General features: G+C 39.8%; 3 protein-coding genes and 1 non-coding gene across 4 annotated transcripts; 1 reads left to right on the top strand and 3 right to left on the bottom strand.

Annotated features, from left to right (window-relative positions):
* The first annotated feature begins 444 nt into the window (after nt 1-444).
* Nucleotides 445-2,162, top strand: si:dkey-246e1.3 (uncharacterized). The gene is made up of 2 exons (XM_061275247.1): nt 445-866; nt 1,051-2,162. The coding sequence occupies exons 1-2, from the start codon at nt 841-843 to the stop codon at nt 1,364-1,366; spliced, it is 342 nt and encodes a 113-aa protein (XP_061131231.1). The 5' UTR covers nt 445-840; the 3' UTR covers nt 1,367-2,162.
* Nucleotides 2,163-2,841: 679 nt separating this feature from the next.
* trnag-gcc (transfer RNA glycine (anticodon GCC)) lies at nt 2,842-2,912 on the bottom strand. The gene has a single exon. It is a non-coding gene; the product is annotated as a tRNA-Gly (tRNA).
* A 224-nt stretch (nt 2,913-3,136) lies between these two features.
* xpnpep1 (X-prolyl aminopeptidase (aminopeptidase P) 1, soluble) lies at nt 3,137-15,639 on the bottom strand. Its single transcript, XM_061274836.1, has 20 exons — nt 15,509-15,639; nt 13,905-14,029; nt 13,632-13,695; nt 12,827-12,931; nt 12,141-12,233; nt 11,682-11,825; nt 10,023-10,118; nt 8,049-8,130; nt 7,446-7,659; nt 7,197-7,286; nt 7,018-7,068; nt 6,381-6,439; nt 5,920-5,997; nt 5,772-5,843; nt 5,645-5,705; nt 5,495-5,564; nt 3,902-4,075; nt 3,719-3,795; nt 3,521-3,619; nt 3,137-3,397 (listed from the first exon to the last, which is right to left on the bottom strand). Exons 2-20 carry the CDS (start codon nt 14,019-14,021, stop codon nt 3,278-3,280), a joined length of 1,866 nt encoding a protein of 621 aa, XP_061130820.1. The 5' UTR covers nt 14,022-14,029; nt 15,509-15,639; the 3' UTR covers nt 3,137-3,277.
* A 1,204-nt stretch (nt 15,640-16,843) lies between these two features.
* On the bottom strand, nt 16,844-24,684 carry cusr (Copper-only SOD repeat protein). Its single transcript, XM_061274067.1, has 10 exons — nt 24,525-24,684; nt 21,483-23,568; nt 20,958-21,057; nt 20,385-20,453; nt 19,283-19,390; nt 19,075-19,207; nt 18,768-18,882; nt 18,492-18,616; nt 18,136-18,219; nt 16,844-17,492 (listed from the first exon to the last, which is right to left on the bottom strand). Exons 1-10 carry the CDS (start codon nt 24,559-24,561, stop codon nt 17,407-17,409), a joined length of 2,943 nt encoding a protein of 980 aa, XP_061130051.1. The 5' UTR covers nt 24,562-24,684; the 3' UTR covers nt 16,844-17,406.
* Between the last annotated feature and the right edge of the window lie 678 nt (nt 24,685-25,362).

The following is a 25,362-nucleotide window of genomic DNA, read 5'->3' as shown; positions in this document are numbered from 1 at the left end:
ATGACAATATTCCATCTCTTGTGAACTATTATTAGAACAGGCTACTCATGTGGGCCACTTAGCGCGTGCAGGCAACCATTATGATGACCCCTAATGTAGACCAATAAATATTCCAATGGCCCCTATGGAGCTAAACCTGGGTCCAATAAAAGTGTGCTAAGTTTTTCATTAAAATCACACAGTGGTATTCTAAACTTGAAACTGAAACTACACTGATTGAAGGTGCTTCGTTTGAACATTTATTTGAAATCCCCGAATTAATGTCCATGAACTCATTCATTATTTATGCTCACAGTTGTGGCAATTAGAATTCACCACTCAAGTATAGTTTCTAGTTTTCCACTACATTTAGTTTGTAATCACAACTACTGTGTTGCACCAGTAATAATTTGATCTGGTAGGCATGTGTCACACATGAGAAGTAAATCAAATAAAAAAAGTACATGAAGCTGACTGAGCATTAGTTTGATAGCCTTGCTAAAGGTCCATATAACAGTTTGTACTCACAGGGAGAACAATGTTGGCAACTACGTACCTTTTTATTTTATTTTAAGTGAGTTATAAAATGCTGTAGTTTACATTGATTACATTACATTGTTTACATACAAATACTATTAGTGAAGTGAGAGACACTGGCAATATACACTATTGCCACTAGTTGTCGCTTTAGTTCATCAAATATCTAGTATATAATTCATTTATATTCGCTAGCATCATAAGTCATTTTGATGTTGAGATAAAACACATTATTGTGTTTTCTCCATCCCAGAGGTCAAAGTTTTTGACATAGTCATCATTTCCTTGGCCCTGTGTATCCTCATCATCACCGCCATCTACTGCATGAGTGTGTGCTACAACCGCAGCAGGTGACACACACACATACAACAGCACAATGCATTATATTTGCCTCCAATGATATTATTTGTGACCAGAATGTCTCTCAGTAAAGCGCAGACATCTGCCAAGGCTGGACTGCTGACAACAGTGAATAAAAAAATGATAAAAGGAAAATGGTGTATCATTATAATAATAAGTGACATATTTTTCCAGGCAATCAAAGAGAGCCCAAGTGTATGAGACTGCAGTGACCCACGGGGAGCCAGTGGACCCTGTTGCGGTCAGGGCGGTGAAGCGGTCAACGAGTTTCATCAACCCGCTGGCCTTCTTTCGGAGAGCAGATGCAGCTAAAGACAACTCCAGAATCTATTACATCTATAGTAACCCGCTGCCCGTGGGAGCCAAGGAGGATGAAGAAGACACAGCCAGGCAAATTACACTTTCACCCCTTCCGTCCATTGAGGAGTATGTGCAAGACCCCAACAGTGGAGTCATCCTGGACCCGCCATATTTTTACATGCAGCTTTAGATGTGGGACATTACATTCTTATAAGTGTAAAATGGAGTAAAACAGCTGTGAAAACATTGGTGCATTTTTGAAGCTCTGGAAAGGTTTTGCAGTGCTGCAATGATTTCATCACAGTTATGACAAGATGATGGATTTAGAACCCAAGCCCATAAACTTCAAGGAAGTTCAAAATGTGTGGTTCTTACAAGCGATACATATTGGGAACTGTATAATTGTGCAATTTCAGAGGCGTTTCCGACAAGTCAAAGGTCACGATGTGCTGTTAAGTTTCCGTTTTTGATTCAGTGCTGGAATAGTATAGTGATGTGCATTCCAGTTCTTTTAGGTGAGCTGAATCTTTAGAATCAGTTCACTCAAAGGATTCGTTCAAACGAATCGTTCAACGAATCGTCCCCGCCCACACACTCACAATAATCCGTTCTTTTTAACATCCCGTGGAAACAACCCATACACATCAATACAATACACTTCCTAAAGTGATTTGTTCTTTTTTCAGTTCATATGACTCCAACCAGTAGGTGTCGGTAATGCCCATTGAAGCTGGTGCCACCTCGCCGTAAAACAAAACGAAGAAGAAAATGACGTAATTTCCTGTTCCCAAACGAGTCTTGATTTGCATTTTCCGTTCATCAATTAAACGGATCTGTGAGTGAACGAGTCAGTGATTTGCATTTCCAGTTCATCACGAGAATCGATCAGTGAGAGAACGAATCCTGACTTTCCCGTTCGCGACCGAGTCAATGGGTGAACTGCCTTCCTTCCCGTGCTCAACGTCAGTGAACGTGTTGCGAACAAAATCCTTACCAAGCAAGAACCGTGTCACTAACCAGTCGGCTACTTTGACCTAGCAGCCCATGGTCGTATGCAGTGTTTTGTACTAGTTAGTATTCCAGTTCTTGTGAATTGAATCTTTAGAATCGGTTCACTCAAACTTTTTGTTCAAAAGAATCGTTCACCGAATCGTTCGCTACACTTATTTATTTATTCTTTTTTTTTTAACCTAATCATTCATTATATCATGGTCAAAGGTCAGAGGTGTCAACCTCTAGTCCTTGGGGCCGCATTCCAACATGATTTCCAAGATTCCCTCGTTAAGTGCACCTGCGTGAAAAGTTTTAGCTACTGCAGAACGTGAAAAGAGCTAAAACTTTTCACGCAGGTGTGTTTAACGAGGGTAACTTGGAAAACATGTTGGAACGTGGCCCCTCAAGGACAGGAGGTTGACACCCCTGGTTTAAGTGAAAAGTGCCACACCCGCCCTCACCCCCACTTTCTGATTGGCTGTTTGATCTGTGACGTCACTTGGACACTCCATTAGGTACACCAAGTGTACCTAATAACAGGCCAGTTCATTAGGGAAAAGTCATGGCCAAAGCTTAAGTGAATCACTATATTCGTCATTGTGGTATATTGTCAATGGTCCACACTACGATAATTACTTTATTGATCCCCAAAGGGAAATTTAAGAAGGGACTTGCATTGGCCGGGAATCGAACCCGGGCCTCCCACGTGGCAGGTGAGAATTCTACCACTGAACCACCAATGCTTGAGAAAATCAAATTTGGTTGTAGTTGGTGGATGAAAAAAAGTGAAGTGTGTGTGATCAATGTTTTGCAAGCATATACTGTGGTGTACTCAGTTTTCTGCAATTGTTCTTCTTTTTTGTAACTCAACACCATATTCCAAACTTTCCAAGACAAAAGTGATGAATGAGTTTGTGCCAAGAAGATCATGTGACAGTAAGACTATGAAACACCAATAAAACATTGATTCATTTTCATTGATCTTTAATAAAACTCTTGATAGGACGTGGTGTTAAAAAAAGAAGAGCCATGAAAGAAGTTGAGACACGTAAAAACACTGACGACTGCACAGCACCAGATGGCACAGTACTCCCGGCCATCGTGGTCTTCACACGATGGGTTGGGTCTCTCGGATGAGCCACTCCAGCGCCTCCTTTCTGCCTTGACGCTCCAGCTCCGCCCCTACCACCTGGCGGCACATCCTGTGGTACTTGTTCACCCAGTCCCGCTAACAACACAAGGACACGCAAATATGCTTTTAGTACTACACGTAGGAGATTTAGTCAAACATTCTACTTGTAAAACAAGTATTTGAGAAGAATGCGATTGAAACGGTGTGGAACGTGTTTACCTCCTTCTGGGTGAGCAGCTCTGTGTTCATCATCTTGACTTGGATGGGAACCAGCGTCAAGGGTTCAAATGTCAAACTACCTCTATTTCTGTAGTTGTACTAGGGGAGATCAAAGAACACACTGTTATAGCTCAGATTTCGAATCAAGGACACTCGTACAAACTGTAGAACCTGTTTTCCTTCAGTTTAAAGTCTCACCTTGGTCTTTGTTGGTACAACAAGAACCACATTTTCCAGTCGGATACCAAAAGCTCCATCTTCATAATACCCTGGTTCTACGAATTAAACAAGAAAATGTATATTTAAAAAGGCTTCTATATGATATTTTATCTCTAAAACTGAAAAAGTTGGTGAGCTCTGCCTTAGTGTGTCAATCCATACCATCACTGACAATCATGCCAGCCTCAAGAGGTTCATCAGCAAAAGTCTTGTAGCTGATGCCGCAGGGCCCCTCGTGAACATTAAGAAAGCAGCCGACGCCGTGACCTGTACCATGCAGGTAGTCCAGGCCCGACTCCCACAGGGCTGCTCGCGCAAATGAGTCCAGCAGGTGGCCTGGACAGTGTAAAAAAGGTATATAGTCAAGCAGTATGTGTTTGCAGAACTATGATAAAAGTATAACTTTAACATGACATATAGCCTACATTCTGTCAGAAAGTAAGAGCCTAATTTGTTATTTGTTATTACCATCAGTGTGTAACTGGCACATTGCGTTCTTGCTAATTCGATAAATTGTGTTCATTGTTTGCAGTATAAATACCATTCTTACGAAGGTTAAGCAAAACTTGTTTGCTTTGACGAGGAAAACTTTGATTACAGTTTTTGAAATCTGGTTCAAGGTTTTGTTATTTGTGCAAAGAGTTTTGCAAAAAATTCCAATGGTTCTCAAAATGTGCCAAAGTCATCAGAAAAAAACTAACAAAAATTTTCATTTTCAGCACAGTATAAAAGTGAACACACACTGCTCATGTATTTAAATGCTTCACTAATTAAAAACAGCGGTGCCTTAATGTATATAATAATTTTTTTCTGTGACAACCCTCATCTTATCCCCTTATTGTATCATCTGTCTACAAGTGTTGTTATTTAAATTTTAACATTTTAAAGGTGGTACAACCGTGACTATCAATAACTCTTAGTATATCCGTTTTAGATGTATTGATATACTTTTATTATCAAACTAGTGCGGATCTTTCTTAAAGCAGCATAATTGATTTGCTTATTTGTTATTTATTGGCCTTCGTTTAAACTTCACTTGAGTGTCATTAAACAGCTTTCGCAAAAGTGAAATGAATTTACTGCCAGCGTTTGTGCATGTAGGTCAACGCAATTAAAGACATAGAAGGCTTAACAACAGATTGAGTGTCACACACCTGGAAAAAAATGTGTGCAGGCTTCTAGTTAAGCACCTATGTTGTGGCGAATCATACATATAAGTTATATAGGTTTGACACTCCATATGACATTCCCCCAATCCTCTTCTGGATCATCCAAATGCTCTCTAGCAAACGTCAGATGGGCCTGTACTGGCTTAAGCAGGGTTGAGTTCCTGGCGGCGTAGTGTGTTACTGACAGTAGTCTTGTTATATTGGTCCCTCACTAGGTCCCTCTGTGTTTTTCAGGGATTTTTGTTCACCGTTCTTGTGATCATTTTGACCCCACGGGGTGAGATCTTGGGCAGCTAAGAAAATTCAGGTGGCTCTGGAGAGCACGCCATTTATGGCGCCTTGACCTTGGGTCAAAACGAACCATCCAGTCACAGTTGTTTACTTGCTGTGAAGTGTGCAACATCACTCTTCAGCAGTATTAGTCTATCCTCATTTAAAACGGCGCATGGGAAAGACAATAGTTTATTCATTCATTCAGCATTAAATCAATTTCAAATAACCAGAAATACATAGACCCATAGAAACTTCGACACTGTTTTGTGAATACCGAACAATATGTCATCCAAACTTAAATTTTAAGTGGTACCTTTGGTTCCATTGGGGAAAACGGCAGCACTGACGGCAATGTGTCCCTTGAGTACATAAGTGAAGCATTCCTTAGAGAATAAAGAAAGGACGTCATTTCTTCTGATTATAGTATTGCTCAGGCCAAAAATAGAAATTGCGCGGTAGGCACCTTTTCATACGCAGACGGGATTCCAAAGTGCATGGTGCGTGTGACGTCTGTTGTGCCATCACTGCCAAAGAGCAGACAAGTCAAACCATATACCCATTAAGTTTCTGCGTGAGAACAACGAGTTTACATGTACTGGGCTCCGGAATCGATGAGATAAACTTCATTGACGGTGAGCGTTCTGTTGGTCTCAGGCAGAGGCCTACAAAGACAAGTGTATTAGAAACACACCAAAACAAATGCCAAACAAATCAAAGTGCATCTTTGACTTTTCTGACCTGTAATGTATGATTGCTGCATTGGGCCCAACGCTGGAGATTGTCGGAAAACTGAGGCCGACAAAGTTTTTCTGTTGGCTGCAAAAATACATTGGAAAATTTCAATTGGCTTACTTTTGGTGCTTCAAAGATTAACATCCAATCCAACCATCCAATCCATGGATGTTGGAACTGAGATTCAAACCCAGAACCTCTGGACTGTGGGGCAGATGTGCTAACAATTGATGCAATGCACTGCCCCCAAGAATACAAATTCTTTACATATAGACCAAAACTAAAATGTTTAATGATTAAATTGTGCATAGGGTTAGGGTTCAATCTTAAGACATACATTGAATTGGTTGATAGATGGATGGATGGATGTTTTTCTACATCCTGTCGAGGCAGTTATAACTCGAGAGCCTGTCATCAGACAGCTTTGTAAAGTACAAAATGAATTTGTTTGGAAATACAAACATCACCTGCGTAGTTCCTCAGCCTTGTCAGCAGCTGAGATTTCTGTTACAGTGCCTTTTGGAATCTATAAAATGATCAATATGACAAAATGACAGCAAACTCAGTAAATACGATGTGTTTCCCCAAGGCACAAAACATTGAAGGAAGTACTTAAGATCTGCAAGTATTATATTGACTATATTAACTTCAACCACAATATGAATAAACTTAGTTAGAAATCTGAGATCACAATTATAAAGAATCCTTGTGCAAGAGTGGCTCCTCATGACACAATTCAAAAAGGGCAGACATTCAATTACAGTAGTTAAGTAGTGTAGTTAGTTTGTAACAATTGTAAGAATTGATCAAAGAAAAGCTGAAAGTTATTGAAAAAAAAAAAAAGTGCTGCTGAGCTAATTACTAGAAGTGGAGTTGAAAAGGTCTTTGGAGTTGTTTGCAGCAGTCCCGTGAGTGACCCATAAAACATTCAATGCAAAAAGTTTTGCAATGTTATTTCATTCTTTTAAAAAAAGGAAAATAACATTATCGATATTGGTGATTAGACCGTAGGTTAAGGTTCAGCCTGAAAATCAAGAAAGCCGAGGATTCTTTATGAATACAGTCCAGATCATTTTTGTAATGGTGAAAATCATATAACTGTACCTCTTTTTCCAACCAGGCAAAGAGGTCACACAGAGCGACTGCATCCTTGATCTATCAGAAAAATGAGAGATTATTTGTGACACATGAATAAAGCCACAGATGCGGTTTATAAATGTTGATATGTAAACGCATGCATGGTTTTACGTGGATTTAAAAAAAAGCAAGGGGGTCGATCTTACATGGGCTGTTTTCATTCCTTGAATCTCTGTCGTGTTCTTCACTGCCTTGCCAAGACAAAGAGGGGTATAAGGAATGGTGGACCTGTGCGCCTGTATACACAACAAAATGGAACGGTCACCGGTTGAAAATACTTGGAATACTTTTTATGATACCACATAAAGCCTTTTAAAAGCTGTCATGGCTAGGGAACAAAACATATACGGTACATCTTTAAAAAATTGACAATCATCCCGTCTCGCCTCCCTCACCTGGGGGATGACCTGCGTGAGAGCACAACTGGCCTTGTCACAGATCCAAACTTTGTCCTTGTGGCCAAGTGCGGTGCAGATGGTCTGCAACTCAGTGAAGACCGCTTCGTATGGGAATGTCTGAATGTGAAACTCAGGTAATAAGCTGGGCGTATCTAGCTGCAGATGGTCTCTCAGTGCTGGATCAGCGAGACGCTTCAAGTCCACAAAAAGCCTGCAGAAAGATTCAGGTGAAAAGAAAGTGGACTGAAAATACTATTTGTTTATTTATTAATTTATGTATTTATTAAGTTTCGAGAACACATTCACTCGAAATAAGTTATCCACTAGCGGTTGGGCAAAGTAGCAACAAAATAGACAAATTAAATGTCACTATGTTGGTCACTGAAGAAAAGAGGAAGAATGATACATTATCTGTCGCAAAAAAAATAAAAAATCAGGCCAATTCAATTAAATTGGATAATTTCTCCTATACACACATACATACACACACCTTATGACCTGTCACACTGGTTGAGAATGAATGTAATAAAGAACACAACATTTGAATGAATTAAAAATGCGCACTAAAAAACCTCGGCAACAAATGAATTGAATTCCAACCTTATTGAGTTGATCCCCACAATAGTATATGCAAAGAAGACAGGGTTATACTCAATATCTGCACCACGGAGATTGAAAAGCCCTAGAATAAAAAGAAAAAACACCATAATCATAATTATTATTTAAAAACTAGAAGCTTTGTGCGGTATATTCTGTATGATCATTCAATGGTCTGTGATATATTCTGTGATTGAGCTACCATCTTAAGTCATTTGAGAGAAAATAAGCAGAACTGCAACTTTTGTACACGACTTCATGTTGTGTGTAGGTAGTATATATATATATATACTGCATATGATATACAAATGTCACTTTTTTCATTGAACTGCTGAAATAAAGTGAGTTTTTAACAATATTCATATCTAGGAGATTCACATATAAACAGCCCAATTTTTTACATCTTTTTTTTGTGATGATCCTCTGCAGATGCCTGAGCAACTCCCCTTCAAACCAAATGTCTATTTAGTCCAAATACAAACTGATGACAATCACAATCAATGTAATTATCATGAATTTTCCAAGCAAACAATCAGAACTAAGAGCTCTTCAGGCACGGTCAACAAGATGCTCAAATGGACACCCGTACGTCCCGGGGTCCTTGGATCGTGATCTTGTATCGAAGCTGACTTATGCAAGAGAAGTGAGGCTGATGCACACGTTAAACTAGTAAGAGGTGATCACAATAGATTTTGTGTCTTTCAAAATATGGTTATTGCAAGTGGATCTTTTGTTAAGTTGTAATAAAATGCATGCCGAGTTATTTTTTTGTCATAGTCGAGTTGTCATAATATTTTTTTTCATTTACCCAGTGGTGCATAGATATTTTTAATCCGTTTACAAGGACAGTTTTTATTTACACTGTGCCTTTCGCATTTATTCATACATATAATTACAAGTCTGACATATCGGTAATTCCTCAAGAATAACACACACAAAGAAAAGTCATTGGACAATCAATTGGACCGGCGAGGTACGCAACGCTCGTCTACATTTTTAATACAAGCTTGACTTTTTTAGGCACACATGAAATTGTAAGCTCGTATCGCTGTAATACACAATACACTGCATTTTCTGCATTTCTGCAGTTTGGCAATGCATGCATGTGCCGGGAAATGGATTTCTCATGCGTGTGAATTTGTGTGTTTCTCTCTTGGTCTGTCAGATTGTCATTGGTTGGCTTTAGTTGTCGAACAATGCCAAACTAGAAAGGAGGTACGTACGGCTTGAGCTTTATTTGCAGAGCGAGTGTCACCTTAACTGTCAATATTAATACTGTGAATGTTCATATCTAGATTATCAATATATTGCCCAGCCCTAGCCAATACAAGCCCTGATCCAATACCTTGGAATTGCCTTAAAAAAAGAATGCATGCAAATTGTCTCGTTTCCCGCTGTTATTAGCTTAAAAGTATCCCAACATTATACTTTTATATATGACTGTAATTCTAGTGCAGTAACTGTGCAAATTAGGGACATATTTTTAATTTCTAACATATAATTGGTGCCGCATAATTTGGCAATATTTTTGCACCCCAGGATTCTTATCTCACTGTGTGACTTCAAAACCAAGCAAATTACAACAAAAGCAACACGTTAACAAATACACAGACAGGTAAGCGAGTGAGTGAGTGAGTGAGTGAGTGAGTGAGTGAGTGAATGAATATTCTTTTTTAGCTGATACTGGTCAGCTGAAAAAAAATCACTAGATTGGATTGGCACAACTCAATGTTAAAATGTTTTCAATGCATAAAATTAAGAGGCAATTATTAAGTCTATGAATATCATAAGTATAAATCAGTGGTGAGATTGCATCTCCATGTGAAAACATGGCGTTTGACCTTGACAGAGAGGTGTGAACTCTGGTTGCTCTTGTTTATACAACATTGCAACTAAAACCCAACCTTAAATGCAAATGCAAGATTGCATTATCTCAGCGAAAACACATTGAGGTCATTCGCATGACTGAATTCTTACATGCTATCTCATCCAGAGCTGTGGCAATGAACCAGGACATTTTTCGTTCTGCCATCTTTGCGCGCAGCGCTGTGATCTTGTCTTGCCAGGATACACCTAAAAGAGAAGAAAAACAAGTCTAATCTGATCGCTAATTGTAAATCCTATTTTTTAAATTCTGACAAAGAATACAAATACATATAAAAAATCAGAGACAATCTCAGACAATTGCATATATTAGTGATCCCCAATTTGCTACTTGCTAATTCATTCATTCTGAATTACTCGCAAATTTTTCTAGCAATGTGATATTCTTGGCATGACATCCCTAAATAAGAAGACTCGATCAATCACATGATCTTGATCTAATCAAATCAAATCAAATCTGTTGACTGTTTTTTGGGGGGAACCCATCCTCCGTTATATGGTGAAAAACTCACCAGTTCACTGTTTTTGCGCTCAGGTGTAAAAAAAAAAAAAAGGGTTCTTCGCATATACAGCGAACATGATGCAGTTGACCCTTTTCTGGTTCCGTAAAATATGACAGCCATGTATTCATAGCCTCACATAAACAGCTGAGTATGAGCATATGACATAGATTTGAAGATGGAACTTTTGTGTTTTTTTAATGCTTTCTTATGCTGAAAAATGATCCGAGCCTCGCTCACTGGATTCAACTAGTGTGCCAAGAATGCCATAGCTAAGGAAGGCTAAGGAAGGCCAAGCAAGGGAAAAGGCCACAGCCACACAACAGCCTATCCCGAGCCATGTATGCTAGAAAGGCCTTGTTTCATAGATTTTTATTCCGGGGGCGGCATGGTGCCACGGGCATTGCTATATTCCAGTGTGGACATCATCTTTCAAATTTAGTGGATAATGAGTATTAGTTGTGAGAAGTTCACCGTCGCAACACACAGCAAGGTCTGAACTTGAGTCCGGAGAAAAATATTCAGTGAAAAACTCTTGAGCGAAACCGACAAAATCTGCAACCAGACCTGATGAGCAACTCGCAGTAATTGTTGATGACAATCACTCTTGCCGCACAGTAATTCACTGCACACAAATAAATGTGTGACCATTTGAACTTCAGCATGTACAAGGCATTCATTACCTGTAAGATGAGCACAACATAATGTGTGAGGCTTTTTCAAACCACAGAAGAGTAAGAAATGTTTGCCTGATTCATTCATGAAATTTATATACATCATTTACTTTATCTGCAGCTTTTACCTCGTATAGAATCGATATCGATATTGATCAAATTACCATCAGAGATCTAGCAAATCATTAAAATCCAGATGTAAAGTTTTTTTTTAGGTCATGGATATTCTTCTTCAATGAGTCTGTTACTCCTTTTAATTTAACATTTTCATGCACTGCAGTGTTGTGAATAACAGTTTTTGGGACAATTAGCCTAAAACCCTGTTGAATTTACATGGCGATGTGCGTGTCGGAACACAGCAATGTCCATGATGCTGTTTGCGTTGCTTTTGGGAGGGAGCTAGACCCTTTTTAAGGCTCAAAGCAATCTACGTTTGTGATGGTTAATTTAAGCGAGCCCTGTGAACACACCGTGGAGCTACTCCCCTGCACCCATTTTACCATTCATGTCAGGGCTTGGTCGCTATTCCCCGCAAATAGCGAGAGAACAGTATATTAAGTAATACATGTTGTACAGACCCGTGTAGTCCAATCCCAAGGTACGAAGCTGCGTGCTTGGTCTTTGTGGACGGTCACTCCACACCACATCAATGAGGTTTTCTTGCACTGCTATGAGAGAGTGGCCCGCGCTGGTCAGTGCCTTGGACATGGCTTTCCATTGATCTGACATGGAACAGATGCAGGGAGAAAAATAACACATGGTAAAAGTTTCAAACACAATAACAGGCAAAAGTTTGGACACAAGTCTGCATTCAATACCATGACAACTACTACATAAAAATTGTGACTATTTGCTTGAAAGCTTTACTTCCAGAGTACTTCAGTAAAGTACCATCAGGCGACCACTTTGGATGCTACTATGTGTAACGTATGTGGCCATTGACTGTTTCTACCGCAGCACAGTGTGAATGTGAAGCATTCACATTGCTATCGGTTGCATCTCCAGCAAGGAATTTTTGAAGCATGAAATGAAAATACCTGCGGCAATGATCCAAGGGTCAACCCCCACTTTGGAGTTCTCTGGCAGGACACTAATCAGCCAGTCCTCCTGCGACGGCGTCTCCTTCAGTCCTGTATGACAGTTGAAGAAATACATTATTTGGGTATATGCCTATTTAGCTGTTGAATTCCAAGATTTGTCAATATTTTTATTAATAGAGGCACGCAGACATCGATGTATCTATTTCAGGGGTGTCAAACTGATTTTTTTCGCGGGCCGCGTTGTAGTCATAACTTCTTTCGGAGGGCCTTTATGACAGATGAGAATTTACCAAGCCACCGTTGCATTCCATTGTGTCGATACACCTTGCCTTTTGCAAAGATAAAGTTGCTTGAAATAGGTCACAGGCTTTTTTTGCACGTTAAGGTCACATTACGACGGCAACGCGACAAACGTCTATAACGACTTCATGCATTAAGACAACAAGGAATTCCCATAACACCGACAATCCAGGCACCATATGAAGCATTACTGCTGCAGATAAAGCAACAGCATAAGGTAACATAAGGTCAGCAAAAGCCTAAGGCCATGCCAGAATGCTTAGTCGGTGCCAAGGCCAGTATAAAAAAAGGTGTAGGAAAATAAAGAGAATCAGTGCAGTCACTCCAAATGATCTGCATCTTTATTGATATCTTTGATGTAAGCACATGAGGGTGTAAATTACCCATCTTCATAAGGGTCCAGTTGTTGTCCATTTGCTGAGTGGCCTGAAGAAAATAACGGCCATCAGTCCACATGGCGGCGTACTGCTCTGTGACGATGGCTGTACCTGTACATCACAACAGTCACTCATGACTCAAAAGGCTCGTTGTTGTCCCAAACAACAGTGGTTCTTAAACCTTTTACATTTTTACTACCCCAAAAAATACTTGCCTCTCCAAGTTCCAGCAAAATAACAACCATTAAAATACAGTAGCATAGCAAGCTTAAGTGTTCACAATTTGAGGCAGCTTATGAGCTACTGTAACTTTAAGTGATATAAAACTAACCTGTACTTAAATGTATGGTAATGTATAAAAAAAATTAAAACCGAAGCAACTGTTGCTGTTTGAATATTTAACTCAGTACATTCTTTTGCATATCGAAAGAGAATTACTGCTCCACAAAACAAAGTTAAAATCTCTTAAATTAAATGTTCATAAAGTCTGATGAATGAGAATTTCATTTACTTCCCATGAGTAAAAAAATAAAACTTGGAACTAGCTGAAAGTCGGGCGGTCACCCTGCATTATTACCTTATAAATTATATCCCAAATGGAAAGCACAACTGAGGCTGGCATGATCAGCATTTGTTCAAATGTTTCATATTCTGAACCTTTTGCTCCCTCCCACAGTGGGGACATTTTCTTGTCACAGCAGCGTACAAGAGTGCAAGAATACAAGAAACGTGTAAAATGTAAAAATGGATAAATTACAGACAAACACAGACAAAGTGCACAAACAAAAACAAGTACTATTAGAACAGGTACCTGCTGAGCCGTTGAAACCACAGATAAACTCCCGCCTGCAGTCACATGGTGCGATGTATTCACTCTTAAAGACACAAAGACATTACAAACATAAAACATAGGAAGACCACATACATCATTAACAATTCGGTGAAGGTTACAAGCAAGAATTCATTTCGAAAGATCAGACAAACAGAAAATGGGTGCAGAATCACAAAAGCACCAGTAGTGTGAGCTATTAAATAGAGCAAGTTTCTAGTAAAACAATTTTATAAAGAGGCAATAATGTTTTACCTGATGGGCATCACCAGATGGGATGATATAAGCTTGAAGAGGCTCAGAAAAATATTTACAATTCTTCATCACCTGGCGGAGATGCCTGAGCAGCTCTCCTGTGATCTTTGGAGACATGTTTCTGTCTGAATGGACGAGAACCAGAAAAATACTTAATTCAGCGGGAAATACAGAGAAACAGCATTCACAAGACACAGTTCAGTCTGGATGTTTGCAAAGTACATATACAAGCAAAAATAATTAACCACAATGTTCTGATATTGATCATTTAAAACCTGAGGCAGTGATATTACCAGACATTTTCGAGGACACGAAGACTTCGGATGACTGGAGGAGTGACTCACTCTAACTGGCTGTCTATTAACGTGTAACTCACAGATCACGTCTCGATCTTTAACCCCTGTAACATGCTGATTCAGCAACAGGTGTCTTTACAAATTTTCGAAGTAGTACACTCACAGGACTCTTGATTAGGTACCATTAGAACAATCTTTTTAGAGCTAATATGAACAGCTTGAACACTATGCTTTTCTGGTGGAGGTAACCAAATAAGTGCAAACACCTCTTAGTACGATATAAGGCCAACTCCAACAGACAGCACTAAATATGTTGGTACATGGCAGCACAGAACATCCTGGGAATGAGATTGTGTTTGGTGAGATGTCTTTTGTTGCGGACCCGATCAATGGATCGAATGGCAAATTACAACCGATTGCTGATTTTGCATGTAAAATGCAAATTATGGGCTGATCCATTCCATCTGATCAGATCTGTCCAAAATCTAATCTCAGCTGAGTTTGAACACCCCAAATGCCAAGCAGGCCTTAAACCAAAACTGGAAGCATTCTCGACTGTGATGCAGACTCACTAAAATTTAATGATTAAATCACAATTATGTTGCCATACTTTTGTTTGCAACTAACTTTTTTTTTTCCATGTGAAATCAGGGAATGCTTTGTAATTCTGTAGCATTGTACATATCTGTGTGTTTTCTGATATTGTAATAACCTCGTTATAATACAGCATAAACTATGAAGTGTTGAACGCTGTGTAATAAAGTGGATTTACTGCTCAGTCACATTAACGCTGCCAAATGTCCCCCAATCACGTTGCAGGCTTCTACATCGATGGGCGTTACCATCGCTTCGCATGCAATTGACGTTTGTAAATTGACAACGTGTCTCTTAAAAAAACAAAAGTCCTTTTCTTTGCGATCGTGAGCTGCTAATAATAGGACACACAATTGTTGAACGTGTTCTGGTCATAAAATTACATTTGGCTTAGTGTGTTTTAAGGCCAGCTATGCAGTAACGACAACAACAACAACATCAACAACAACAACAACAACAGTGTGCTATGGGTGTGTTTGGAAAACAGGAGAACATCATCGGGATGTTTTAAACACCCAGTACGGCGCATCTCAGGTTCGCTCTCGGCTTTTATGACGAATAATAACGTGGGTTGAAGTAACAGACGTGGGATGAGCAAACGTGTCGTTCGTTCGAAAATAGACCGCATCTGCCAAATGACTCGACTTTGAAGTTCTTTCCACGCTTTACGGTCAAATGGCCCCATATGCAGTACATCAAAGAATGAATACACACCCGGGTGCGTTCGCCTTGTGCGCGGGGTTCTTGCGATTAAGCAGACAAAATGTCAACAACAAGTCTTCGGGGTTTGGTTTACTAACAGAAGGCAGCCATTTCGTTGATGACGTCGTCGTTCACGTGACTACGGTTTGTTCCAGTAACAGCGGAGGGATGCAGCCATGCCCATATTTGCGTGCTCGTATATACAGTACATCATGTCATTGGCCTCGCCGCGTTATTTTTTTTATGTGCAATCATTGTATGCCCCCCAAGTTGATATGAATAAAAATCTTAACAATAATTCTGCCCTCTGGGAAGAGGTACAGGAGCCAAGTAACTTGTCACCGTGGGATAGTGGGAACGTTATTTCGATTTCTTTGTGTCTTGGCATGTGAAGAAATTGACAATAAAGCAGACTTTGACTTTGATCATATGTTATGTAACTTACATTGGGAGGCAAATCTCACATTGCACAATACAGGCAACGGTAAGCAGTAAAATATAATGCAAAGGTAAAAGAAACAGTCAAGAGGTCAAATCAGTCTCACGCGCTTTTTGAAAATGTAAACTTTAAGAGCACGGTTGATATGATATAAATATAATATAAATATAATGAACATGCTCCCACTATCTAGTGTTGACTAATGACAGACTCCTGCAGAGCCCTAATTGTTCAAATACCGGCAAGAGGTGGAGATGTTCCACCATGGAGAATTTTGAATTAATTGCTAACACTGCTTGACATAGAAATTACAGACTGCAAAAACTATTTAAACATCACTGCAAGTTTCACAGGTTTTTCGAAAATGGAATGAAGGAAAGCAGCCCTTTCGTGTTTCCATGCTGTCATTGCTACTAAGCTTAAGAGTCAGTCAGTCATCTATCAGCATTTCGGACATAACCACTTCAGCAAGACCAGGTGTTGTTGCCAGGGGCATAGCTAGAATGTTTTTCAGTGTGGTTGCCAGGGTAACAAATACCTCACTGATGGGTGGCCATTCGCACACACACGTACACAAATAATTCAAATTCTTGAAAACTCCCAAAAGTCATTGTTCATCATCCATATTATAATTTTCAATATCATTTATAACAAAATATTTAGGTCATTTATGTTGTTCGGTACATTCTCTAATAATGGGGTTTAGGAGAGTCCATATCCCCTTAATATTATTCTTGTTATCCTCTAATTTATTCTTATATTCTTTCTTACTTAATCTGATATATATTATCAAGTGACCTTTTTATGTCCTCGACCTCCTCCGTGGACATGGTTAGGTTTTTTTTCGGCCCCATATTGCTCACGTTGGGCGCAGCTCTCTTTGTTAATTAAAGATCAGTGACTCACTATACAAACCATGGATTTTATTCAGTATACTGTACATCGATTTACAAACAAACATTTAGAGTGCATACTTTAAGACAGAAGTCTAGGAATGTTCAAATAAACAACAGCAAATACCGTATTTTCCACACTATAAGGCCCACCTAAAAACCTCCAATTTTCTCGACAGTGCGACGTATAATCAGGGGCCATTCATTGAAGGTGCGCCTTATAATCCGGTGCACTTTATATTTGGACAAAGTTTTAAAACGGGCCATTCATTGAAAGTCAGCCTTATAATCCGGTGTGCCTTATAGTGCAGAAAATACGGTACTGTTAACAGTGTAAATGACATGAGAAATATACGCAATGAAAAATCAAGTTTGCTGATTTATGAAAAGATCAGATGAGGCCATGATGCTATGCCATACTTCTTTCCATGAACACATTCAGTGGATTGTTTAACTGGTGCTTTTATCATAAACTTGATAAAAGCACCAGTTAAATAATTGACAAGTAAAAACAAAATGAACGTAGTACAACTACATTCAGTGGATGAACCCGGTGGTGTGGTAGTGGCCTATGACACTCAAAGTGTAGCCAGAAGTAGACGTCCCACAACAAATAAGAAGCCGACGACAATGTGTTTGGGTGCCAGGACTCCGGCCGCACTCCCTGTAAACATCAGATAAGGTTTTTCACAAAAAGGATTAAACGTTTGGAAATCTCTTCACATCTAAACTATTATTAGCAATTCAGTTCTTCTCTTTCTTTCTGTACTTTTAGTCCTCATTAGGGTTCTGGGTGAGCAGGAGCCTATTCCAAGTGACTTAGGCCAAAAGGTGCGGTACACCAAGTCATATTATTAAAAATAACCATAATAATGATACAATTATTATAATTGTTATTGTCAACAAATTAAATATATTTTTTTATTCCAAGTGACTTAGGCCAAAAAGTGCGGTACACCAAGGGGTAGTCCCATTACTAAAAATAACCATAATAATTATACTTGTTATTGTCAACAAATTTAATAAACGTTGGACACGCAAGTAAACATTTCTAGATTATTTTTTTGTGCTGATTTCAAAGCTGACCCGTCTTTCCTTTAGCACATCAGGTAAAAATAATAATGATGCTTAAAAAAAGATAAATATCACACGTCATAATGATTCAAATATTCTCAGCTTCAATTGGGAACATAGTAAGGATTACAGGGGTGTTTACATGGAACACACACTATTTAGGACTGCATACATACACATATTCACATGGATCATTTATGAGTTACACTTGAATATTGAATATATACACTTACTGAGGTCGCAATCGTCTGACTCTTGGAAGTTGCCCATTAGTTCACTGGTTTTGACAGCTCTCAGAAGCGCTTCACTGACATTACCTTAGAGGAAAAGACAACGTTCAGTCACACAATAGACAGCAGACTGTCCCTACTGGTGAATTAAAACTCATGCAAGGCGATATTTGTCCAAATGTCCACGATCAGAGTAGGTCTAGAGCATCTTGAGAATTAGAATGCAAATAAACTTGATATTTTGTGAGAGATCTTTGTGATAATGGACACATTTCATAATGAATTTAGTACTTTAAACAAAAGTATTTACTTAGTTTGTGCTATTCATTTGTCTTATTGCATGAAAAACAACAGCATACCTGATATCATGTAGCTTACTCGCTGGCATCTTCCTTCAGCATCAGGCATGGGAGAGGAACCCAAGATGGTCACTCTTGCCGTTTCAACTTGCAGGACAGTAGCAACGCGACTGCGGAATTGATATCTGGAGAAAAGAGCGGGGTTTACCGATACGCATTTCGACTGCTGTGATAATGTCTAGGTTATGATAGGTGAAGTTGAAAGTTCAAACTGTATGACATGTAGATCTAATACAAATTACAGTAATAGACTGTGGATGTTTTTCTTTCACTCACCTGCTGAAATTTGTAACTCTGGGGAAGATCTGGTCTGCAAAGGGAGATCCTGGGAAAATGTCAGCGCATGCAATGATGTCCTCACCATCCTTCAGCACTAAAGATCTGTTGACCACTGTGAATATATTGTAACAAACTTATTTTTAGGGCATGGCATTTTCGCTTTCCTAAATAAACAGAGTGATAGCGTCTCATTCTAAATACACTCTAGGTTTACATCTGAGTTAATTATTAGCATGTGTAGAAAAGCCATGAAGTGGTTACCTATTGGGCACGTGACTGAAGGTCCTCATTACTCAGTTCTCACCTGTGTGATCCCCAAAAAGTTGAATGATGCTGTCAGTGTAGAGCTGTCTCTCCCTCAGGCTGACCGCACCGTGTCTTCCAGATAACTCCCCAACCACACAGCTCAAAGGATAGTCAATAGAGCAGCTAGAACTCTAAAAAAATGAATATATGTGTTTGTCATTGTTCAGTATAGATTAGCTATCACACTTGAAGCTTTCGAGTCTTACCATTGATGTCATGTTGAAAGGGTTATAGGTTCCCTGGTAATTGTTACACTGGCTGTTATCAGTGGCGCCGATAAGGTTATTTGATATGAACAGTGACGCCTCGGTCAGCTGCAAAGAGACATTAAAACAAACAAAAAAACAAGCTCAAGCTTTTTTTTCCCCTTGAGAATTCTCACATACAACACACCCAGTTATGAGTGCATATTTTCTTCAATGAGTACTTAGCAATAAAAACACCTGTCATTCTTAATCTGGAAGACCATTTCCCTGAAAATGACACGTAATTTCATGCAATCTATGTAGGTCATTGCTTTCTTAGTCATCGAGCATTTCAAATTAACTTTAGCCCTTTGAAATCAGATCCTTGACAAGTATAAAATATTATAAAGTTGCACATCACTGCACTACCAACATCCTGCTACAGAATACTTGTCTACTCGGAATCAAAACAAAATCTACAAATGTTGCAATGCAATGATATCTGCTCATCAAAACATACAACAAACAAAGGTACAGCAATAATACCACTGGGTGGGTCTTAACTTGGAATGGGGGGGGGGGGGGGGGGGGGAGTTAAGTTATCAGTAGTACAGCATTAAAAAAAAAAAGAGGGGGGGTCTGTAAAAATGTTGGAAGGACTTCGGGATAATTGATGCAGCCAGAGTAATGTAGCTGAAGGGCTGACTGCCAAATATCAGATGTTCATTTACTCTCTTGTAATGGTGCATATTAAATTAAACCACTTAAATTAAACCACTGCTTCTCATTTACGGAAGCGTATTCAGGTCGCAGCAAACAGTCAAACAAAAGTGCTTATTTTGTCTCTATGGAATGTTTTACCTACACATACCACCATGCTCTCGGCCTGACAAAGAAAGAATAAATTTAAAAACAACAAATAAAACTACAGATTATGTACCATACGCATTTTATTAATTTGGCTCAGCATAATAAATGCTTCTGACCTACTTGTATGTCGCAATTAAATTCTGAATGTTGTAAAAACTACACTTTTACTTCAAACAAAGTTTCAAATATCACCGTATGCAGTGGTGTGAACAGCCAAACAAGCAAAACATCTGTACGTGTATGCAATACTTACGGTTGCAGATAGTAGATTCACCTCCAGGGTGGTATCACCGCTACTTCCATCAGGAAACATTTGCTGGACCTGGAAGAGATCAACCAGAGATGTAATAATTGCTTACTCACAGAAATCATTGCTTCCCATTTTTTTTGCTCTGCAAGCAGAATTAATTCTGATTCAAAGAAGTGTTTTATGTTAAATCATTTTGATTGTCTCCAAGCTATCACCTCACATGCAAATACTAAGTTGTTAGCTCTTTTCCATAGATTTTGCCGGGCTCAGCATGGTGCCTCAGGAGGATAGCTGACAGGCACAGCTGTTCTCTTTTGCGCTTCATAGGGGCATTTAGATTCTTACTGCCAGAAATGGATGACAAGTTAAGATTTTCATCCTTTACCTCCCTTGCGCAACCTACGGCACAACAGGCACAATGCAGTCTCACATGTTTTTGTGGCAGCTTGGCTCATGTTAAGTTACAGCTGTCAAGGAGGACTGAAAATCACACATTTGTGATTCTTGTGAAGATTTTCTACATAACTAGTGTGCGCCAACCTACGGGAGCAGATGCTGAAGACTTGCAATGCTTACCATTCTGACTGTCCCATTTAAAGGACCATTAAACACAGCCATGGCAAGGATCCATTGTCCATCTGTATTTCTCTCCGCAGATATGTCAGCACACTGCAGTCTGTGAAAAAAGTGCATTTTTATGCATATCAAACAAAAGTCTGTGAAAGGCCTTTTTTTCACACAATATTTTGAGTGACTTAATAAATGGAGACTTATCCTTATATTTAAACAAAGGGGGGGGGGTCTGTTACAAAGGACTCTACACCTGACTTCCTTCAAAAGGGAAGTAAGCTCTATTTCTATCCCAGCAGGTTTGCCTGTGTTGAACACACAATGCCTATTCATGACAAGTTGTACAAGAGCCAGATTTTTGTGAAAAAGAAAGAAAATCATCTCCCATTACTTCCAAAGGTAGTTAGCCTTTCTTTCTGTTTTAGGAGCACAACTTTTCCTTGCCCCACCCTTTATTCATTCAGAATAACCCTAACCCCAACCCTAACCCTAACCCTAAATGGATACACGCCCATCGACATGTGTGCTCACCTTGATCCGTTGCTGCTGTAGTGAAGCACAACAGATCTTCCCACGACGCTGTGGGGCCCAGTTAGTGGTAAGTTGCTGTCGACATACATCGCCTGCGATTCATTCAAGTCAGTCAGCAGCCCAAATTTTCCACTGAGATCGCCAATCTCATATTGGTCAACAGTGCCATTTCCAGGTGGAGGGGACAGCGTGATGTTGACAGACAGTGGGTTGTAGTGTCCTCTAATATTTGCATTGGAACATGGTTCTGTGCTGTTTGGTTTGATGGGCAAAATGTGAACGTGGTAGCCACCGGCTATGGCATTCAAGTTGGACAAGGACACAGCTATATTTGTGGGGCCATTGGGGACAGATTGGTATAACTGAACATTTCCAGTGGATGAGCCAGGGCCAAACCAAGGTCCTAGGTTTGCTTTGGGTACACGCAGCATAGTGATATTAGCGCATGCAATCCTTGACCCTCCTCTTCCCGCCCGATGGATGACCAGAGAACGACCAATAGCGCCTGAGCCTTGCAACCACGAAGTGACATCAGTGAAGAAATGTTTCGATTCGACCCCGCCAACTGTGGCACTGAGGTTGAGGGTACTGAATTTATTAGAAAGGTCGCCGACTTCACAGGAAAGAGGATTGGACGGGCCACAGTGGAGAGCATAACTGCTATCTTGTGTGTCAACATTATAAGGGTTCCAATGACCACCTGCTGTGCTGCAGCGTGTCTCATCATCGTCTCGCTCTGAGCTGATGGGGTACACGTGGATATGCCAGTTGTGGTTTACGGTTGAGGCCATTGTGGGGTTTCCATATGACAAAACCAAAAAGTTGGATACATCAGAGAGGGGGTGGTCCTTCAGCTGGGTGAGCCACATTTCACCAACCAATGGGCTCCTAAAAGTAGCTCTGGCTACAATGACTTCACCGGGATAGCCAATGCTGGCGCAAACATACCTGGAACCATCTGTTAGGTGAATCAGAATGGATCGGCCAACAATACTATTATGTCCAAAAAGAGGCAGGTTGAAGTCTTTAAATGTCATATTCACTTCATTTTTAGTTGCGAGGGACATATGCTTGGAACTGAGGTCTCCAACCTCGTAAAGGTCATGTGTCGATCCAGGTCCACTGGGGTATGTCGGGGCTGTTACGTTGACACCAAATGGATTCCAATGGGGGCCCAAATTGTCATTGGAGCACAGGTTAGAAGAAGATGACCTGCCTGAAGGAACAGGAAAATTGTGGACATGAAAAGGACCCACCCTGCTCCGCAAGTTACTCAGGCTGACCTTCACCTCTGTCTGATCAAAAGGGGAAGCTTGACGGAAGCGCATGTATCCATGGATTCCTTTCATATCAAGTTGGGCACTCACTTGTTTCTCGGGTACATTATAGATTTGAGCACATATGAAGGTTGAAGCTTGGCGAAGGATGAGAAACGCTGTGTTGTCATCATAGTCACTTAAGTCCAGGCGAGATTTCTTAGGTTGCAAGGGAGTTCCAATCTCAACGACACTCAGATTTGTTAAAGCTGATTCATCTAAACTACCAAGAAGAACATCGCAGCTTGTAGTTGAGCTTACTGAGCCAAAGAGTGTCATGTCGGTCGAGGATGCATTGACTTGACCGATCGTAACAAGATCTAGTAGGAGCCTTGAGTTGCTTAGTTGAGCGTTTCGACGAATGTAAACATTACCTGAAATCCTTCCAGTGAACCGAGCCTGACTTGTCAAGACTGTTTGACTGCGACTTACAACTGCGCACACACGACGGTTGTCGCAGGTCTGCAAAGTCAGCGATAGATCATCCAGGTTTGAGCGCTGATCAAATAGACTTGACACACTGAAGCTTTCATCTGACGTGGGATTGGCAGTGAATGTGAAAACACTAGAGCCAATGTTTGCCTCTGAGCACGGATCAACAAAGTGGCCGTACATGACCGGAAACTCAGTGAGGGAAAGATTGATGGTACCGCATGATCCAGCACCAGTGACGTTGACAGCGGCCGTCTGTGACGTTGAGTCAAATTGCACCTGACCTAAAACTCCACCCATGTTGATTGGAGCTAGAAACTGAACACTGGAGGTGGAGCCTAAAAGAAAACACACCACACCAAAAACTTTTGATTGGGGAATAATAGTGAAAGTACTTTTTTTTTTTTTTTTAATCTTTGATCAGTTCAGCATTCTCACTGGAAATTATACAGTACTTGTATTAGAGCCATTTTTTACTACCGCCGAGATTGTTCGTTTCAGTCAATAATTTCATGAATGTTTAAAATCATTTGTTAACAACTAGCTGTTATTTCTCCAAGTAGCCTACGTGAATAATTTCTTCAAGCAAAACCGAAAATAATTTTCATACCGTACTCGAGTCATCATTTCATTTACAGATTTTGCAGGGTAATAATGTTTTTAATTTATTCTCAAAGTTCAACACATTTAACAAAAAAATTATGCATTGACTGGGTGAATATTAAGACAAATGCTACTTATTAACAGTATATCAAGTTTACAAACACGCCAATATTTTTGCTAAAACCCCCACAGATCACCTTACTAATGTGTAATACAGAGATTAACTTATTTTGCTCTTGCATTTTTTTTTGTACAGCATTTGTCATACTATTTAATCAATACAATTGCTCTGAAAAAATAAATAAATAAATAAAAGCTAGTGCTGGCCTTTTTGACTTTTGTACACATCTTTTATTTAACTGCACCAAAACATATGAGGGACAAGTGAAAATCAAATAGACATGGTCTCGTCAGACCGGTGAATTATTTACGAAGGAATTCTTTTCCAAGTGAAAGCTTGAAACATTGCACTGAACCAGAAGCGTAATACCAAATTATAAAAAGTAAAAAATAAGCAGCCAAATCTGAATGATACTTTAAATGTTTTTTAAGATAGAAGCCCTTTTGTTTACACGCACCATCCTGCGGGCAAAGTAAAGCACTAATTAAGAAATTAGTCAAACAATTAAAGGTTACAAATAAAAGCCTACTAACAGCACATTATGTTCTGGAAAATCTACTTTGTACTCACCAGTGAAGCTAATTAGAAGAGCAATCAGAAGGCACATAGTGGCAGGATGGCAAAAGTCAAATGAAAAATCTGTGCAGTATCTTGGTGTGAACTGTGGTGACACAAGTGCATTCTCTAAAATGTGTCCTGCGTGACTGGTTTGCAGAAGTGTACAGCTCTCTTATACTTCAATAATTGGGCCATCTGTCCTTGTCAGCCCTGTGATTGGTTATCAGGGCTGTTTCAGCTGTCTTGGTTAGGATAGGGGAGGGCTCAAGACAGTATGAAGGTGGTTTACACAAAGAGCAAAATGAGAGCATAGGAAGACATTTGACATTTGCATATGCTCAGTTGTTCACATAAACCATATACATAAGTATGCCATTGTTGGTGTTACTTCATGAAAAAAAAGGAATAATTCAGATGGGTGGGGTTGGTTTACATTTCACGTTCACTCCTCTGACCAAATGAATAGAGGAGGAAGAAAAGGTTTTTCTGGAATATTTGAGGTGTCTGGCTGACGGTTCTTGGGAATTTCTTTTTTCCTTCCACTTCTCAGAGCACGCGTCATCTGTCCTTGTGACTGAGCCGAGGAAAGAAAATGATGGAAATAGGAACATGTTCTAAGAATAGACCCCAATAGCCCATCATCTTGGGCTGTTTGTGGTAGGCCATACAGTTATTTACTTGCATACCCTAGAGTGCATGTGAAGTGGATCGGGTCCTTCATTTGCTTTGTTTGGATGACTGATTGCTGCAGAGGCTACAGTTGTTATGTGACTATTTCTGTGCCTCTGCGGGTTTGCTGACTGCTATGGTTTCCACTTGAAAATATGCACTGTAACAAAAAATGAATGTC

The sequence above is a fragment of the Syngnathus typhle genome, linkage group LG3, assembly GCF_033458585.1.
Source record: "Syngnathus typhle isolate RoL2023-S1 ecotype Sweden linkage group LG3, RoL_Styp_1.0, whole genome shotgun sequence".
NCBI classification, from domain to species: Eukaryota; Metazoa; Chordata; class Actinopteri; order Syngnathiformes; family Syngnathidae; genus Syngnathus; species Syngnathus typhle.
Note: the sequence above shows the minus strand (reverse complement) of the source record. Positions and strands in the feature narration are given on the sequence as shown.

Coding starts and splice junctions, on each gene's coding strand:
- cusr (XM_061274067.1), bottom strand. CDS start 24,561: ATGTGCCTTCTGATTGCTCTTCTAATTAGCTTCACTG. Junction 18,617..18,767: donor AGAGTTACAAATTTCAGCAG/GTGAGTGAAAGA, acceptor TCTTTTCTCCAG/ATATCAATTCCGCAGTCGCG. Junction 18,220..18,491: donor AGTAAGCTACATGATATCAG/GTATGCTGTTGT, acceptor TTTTCCTCTAAG/GTAATGTCAGTGAAGCGCTT.
- xpnpep1 (XM_061274836.1), bottom strand. CDS start 14,021: ATGTCTCCAAAGATCACAGGAGAGCTGCTCAGGCATCTCCGCCAGGTG. Junction 11,826..12,140: donor CCCTTGGATCATTGCCGCAG/GTATTTTCATTT, acceptor GTTCCATGTCAG/ATCAATGGAAAGCCATGTCC. Junction 6,440..7,017: donor TTGCCTGGTTGGAAAAAGAG/GTACAGTTATAT, acceptor ATCATTTTATAG/ATTCCAAAAGGCACTGTAAC.
- si:dkey-246e1.3 (XM_061275247.1), top strand. CDS start 841: ATGAGTGTGTGCTACAACCGCAGCAG. Junction 867..1,050: donor GTGTGCTACAACCGCAGCAG/GTGACACACACA, acceptor ATATTTTTCCAG/GCAATCAAAGAGAGCCCAAG.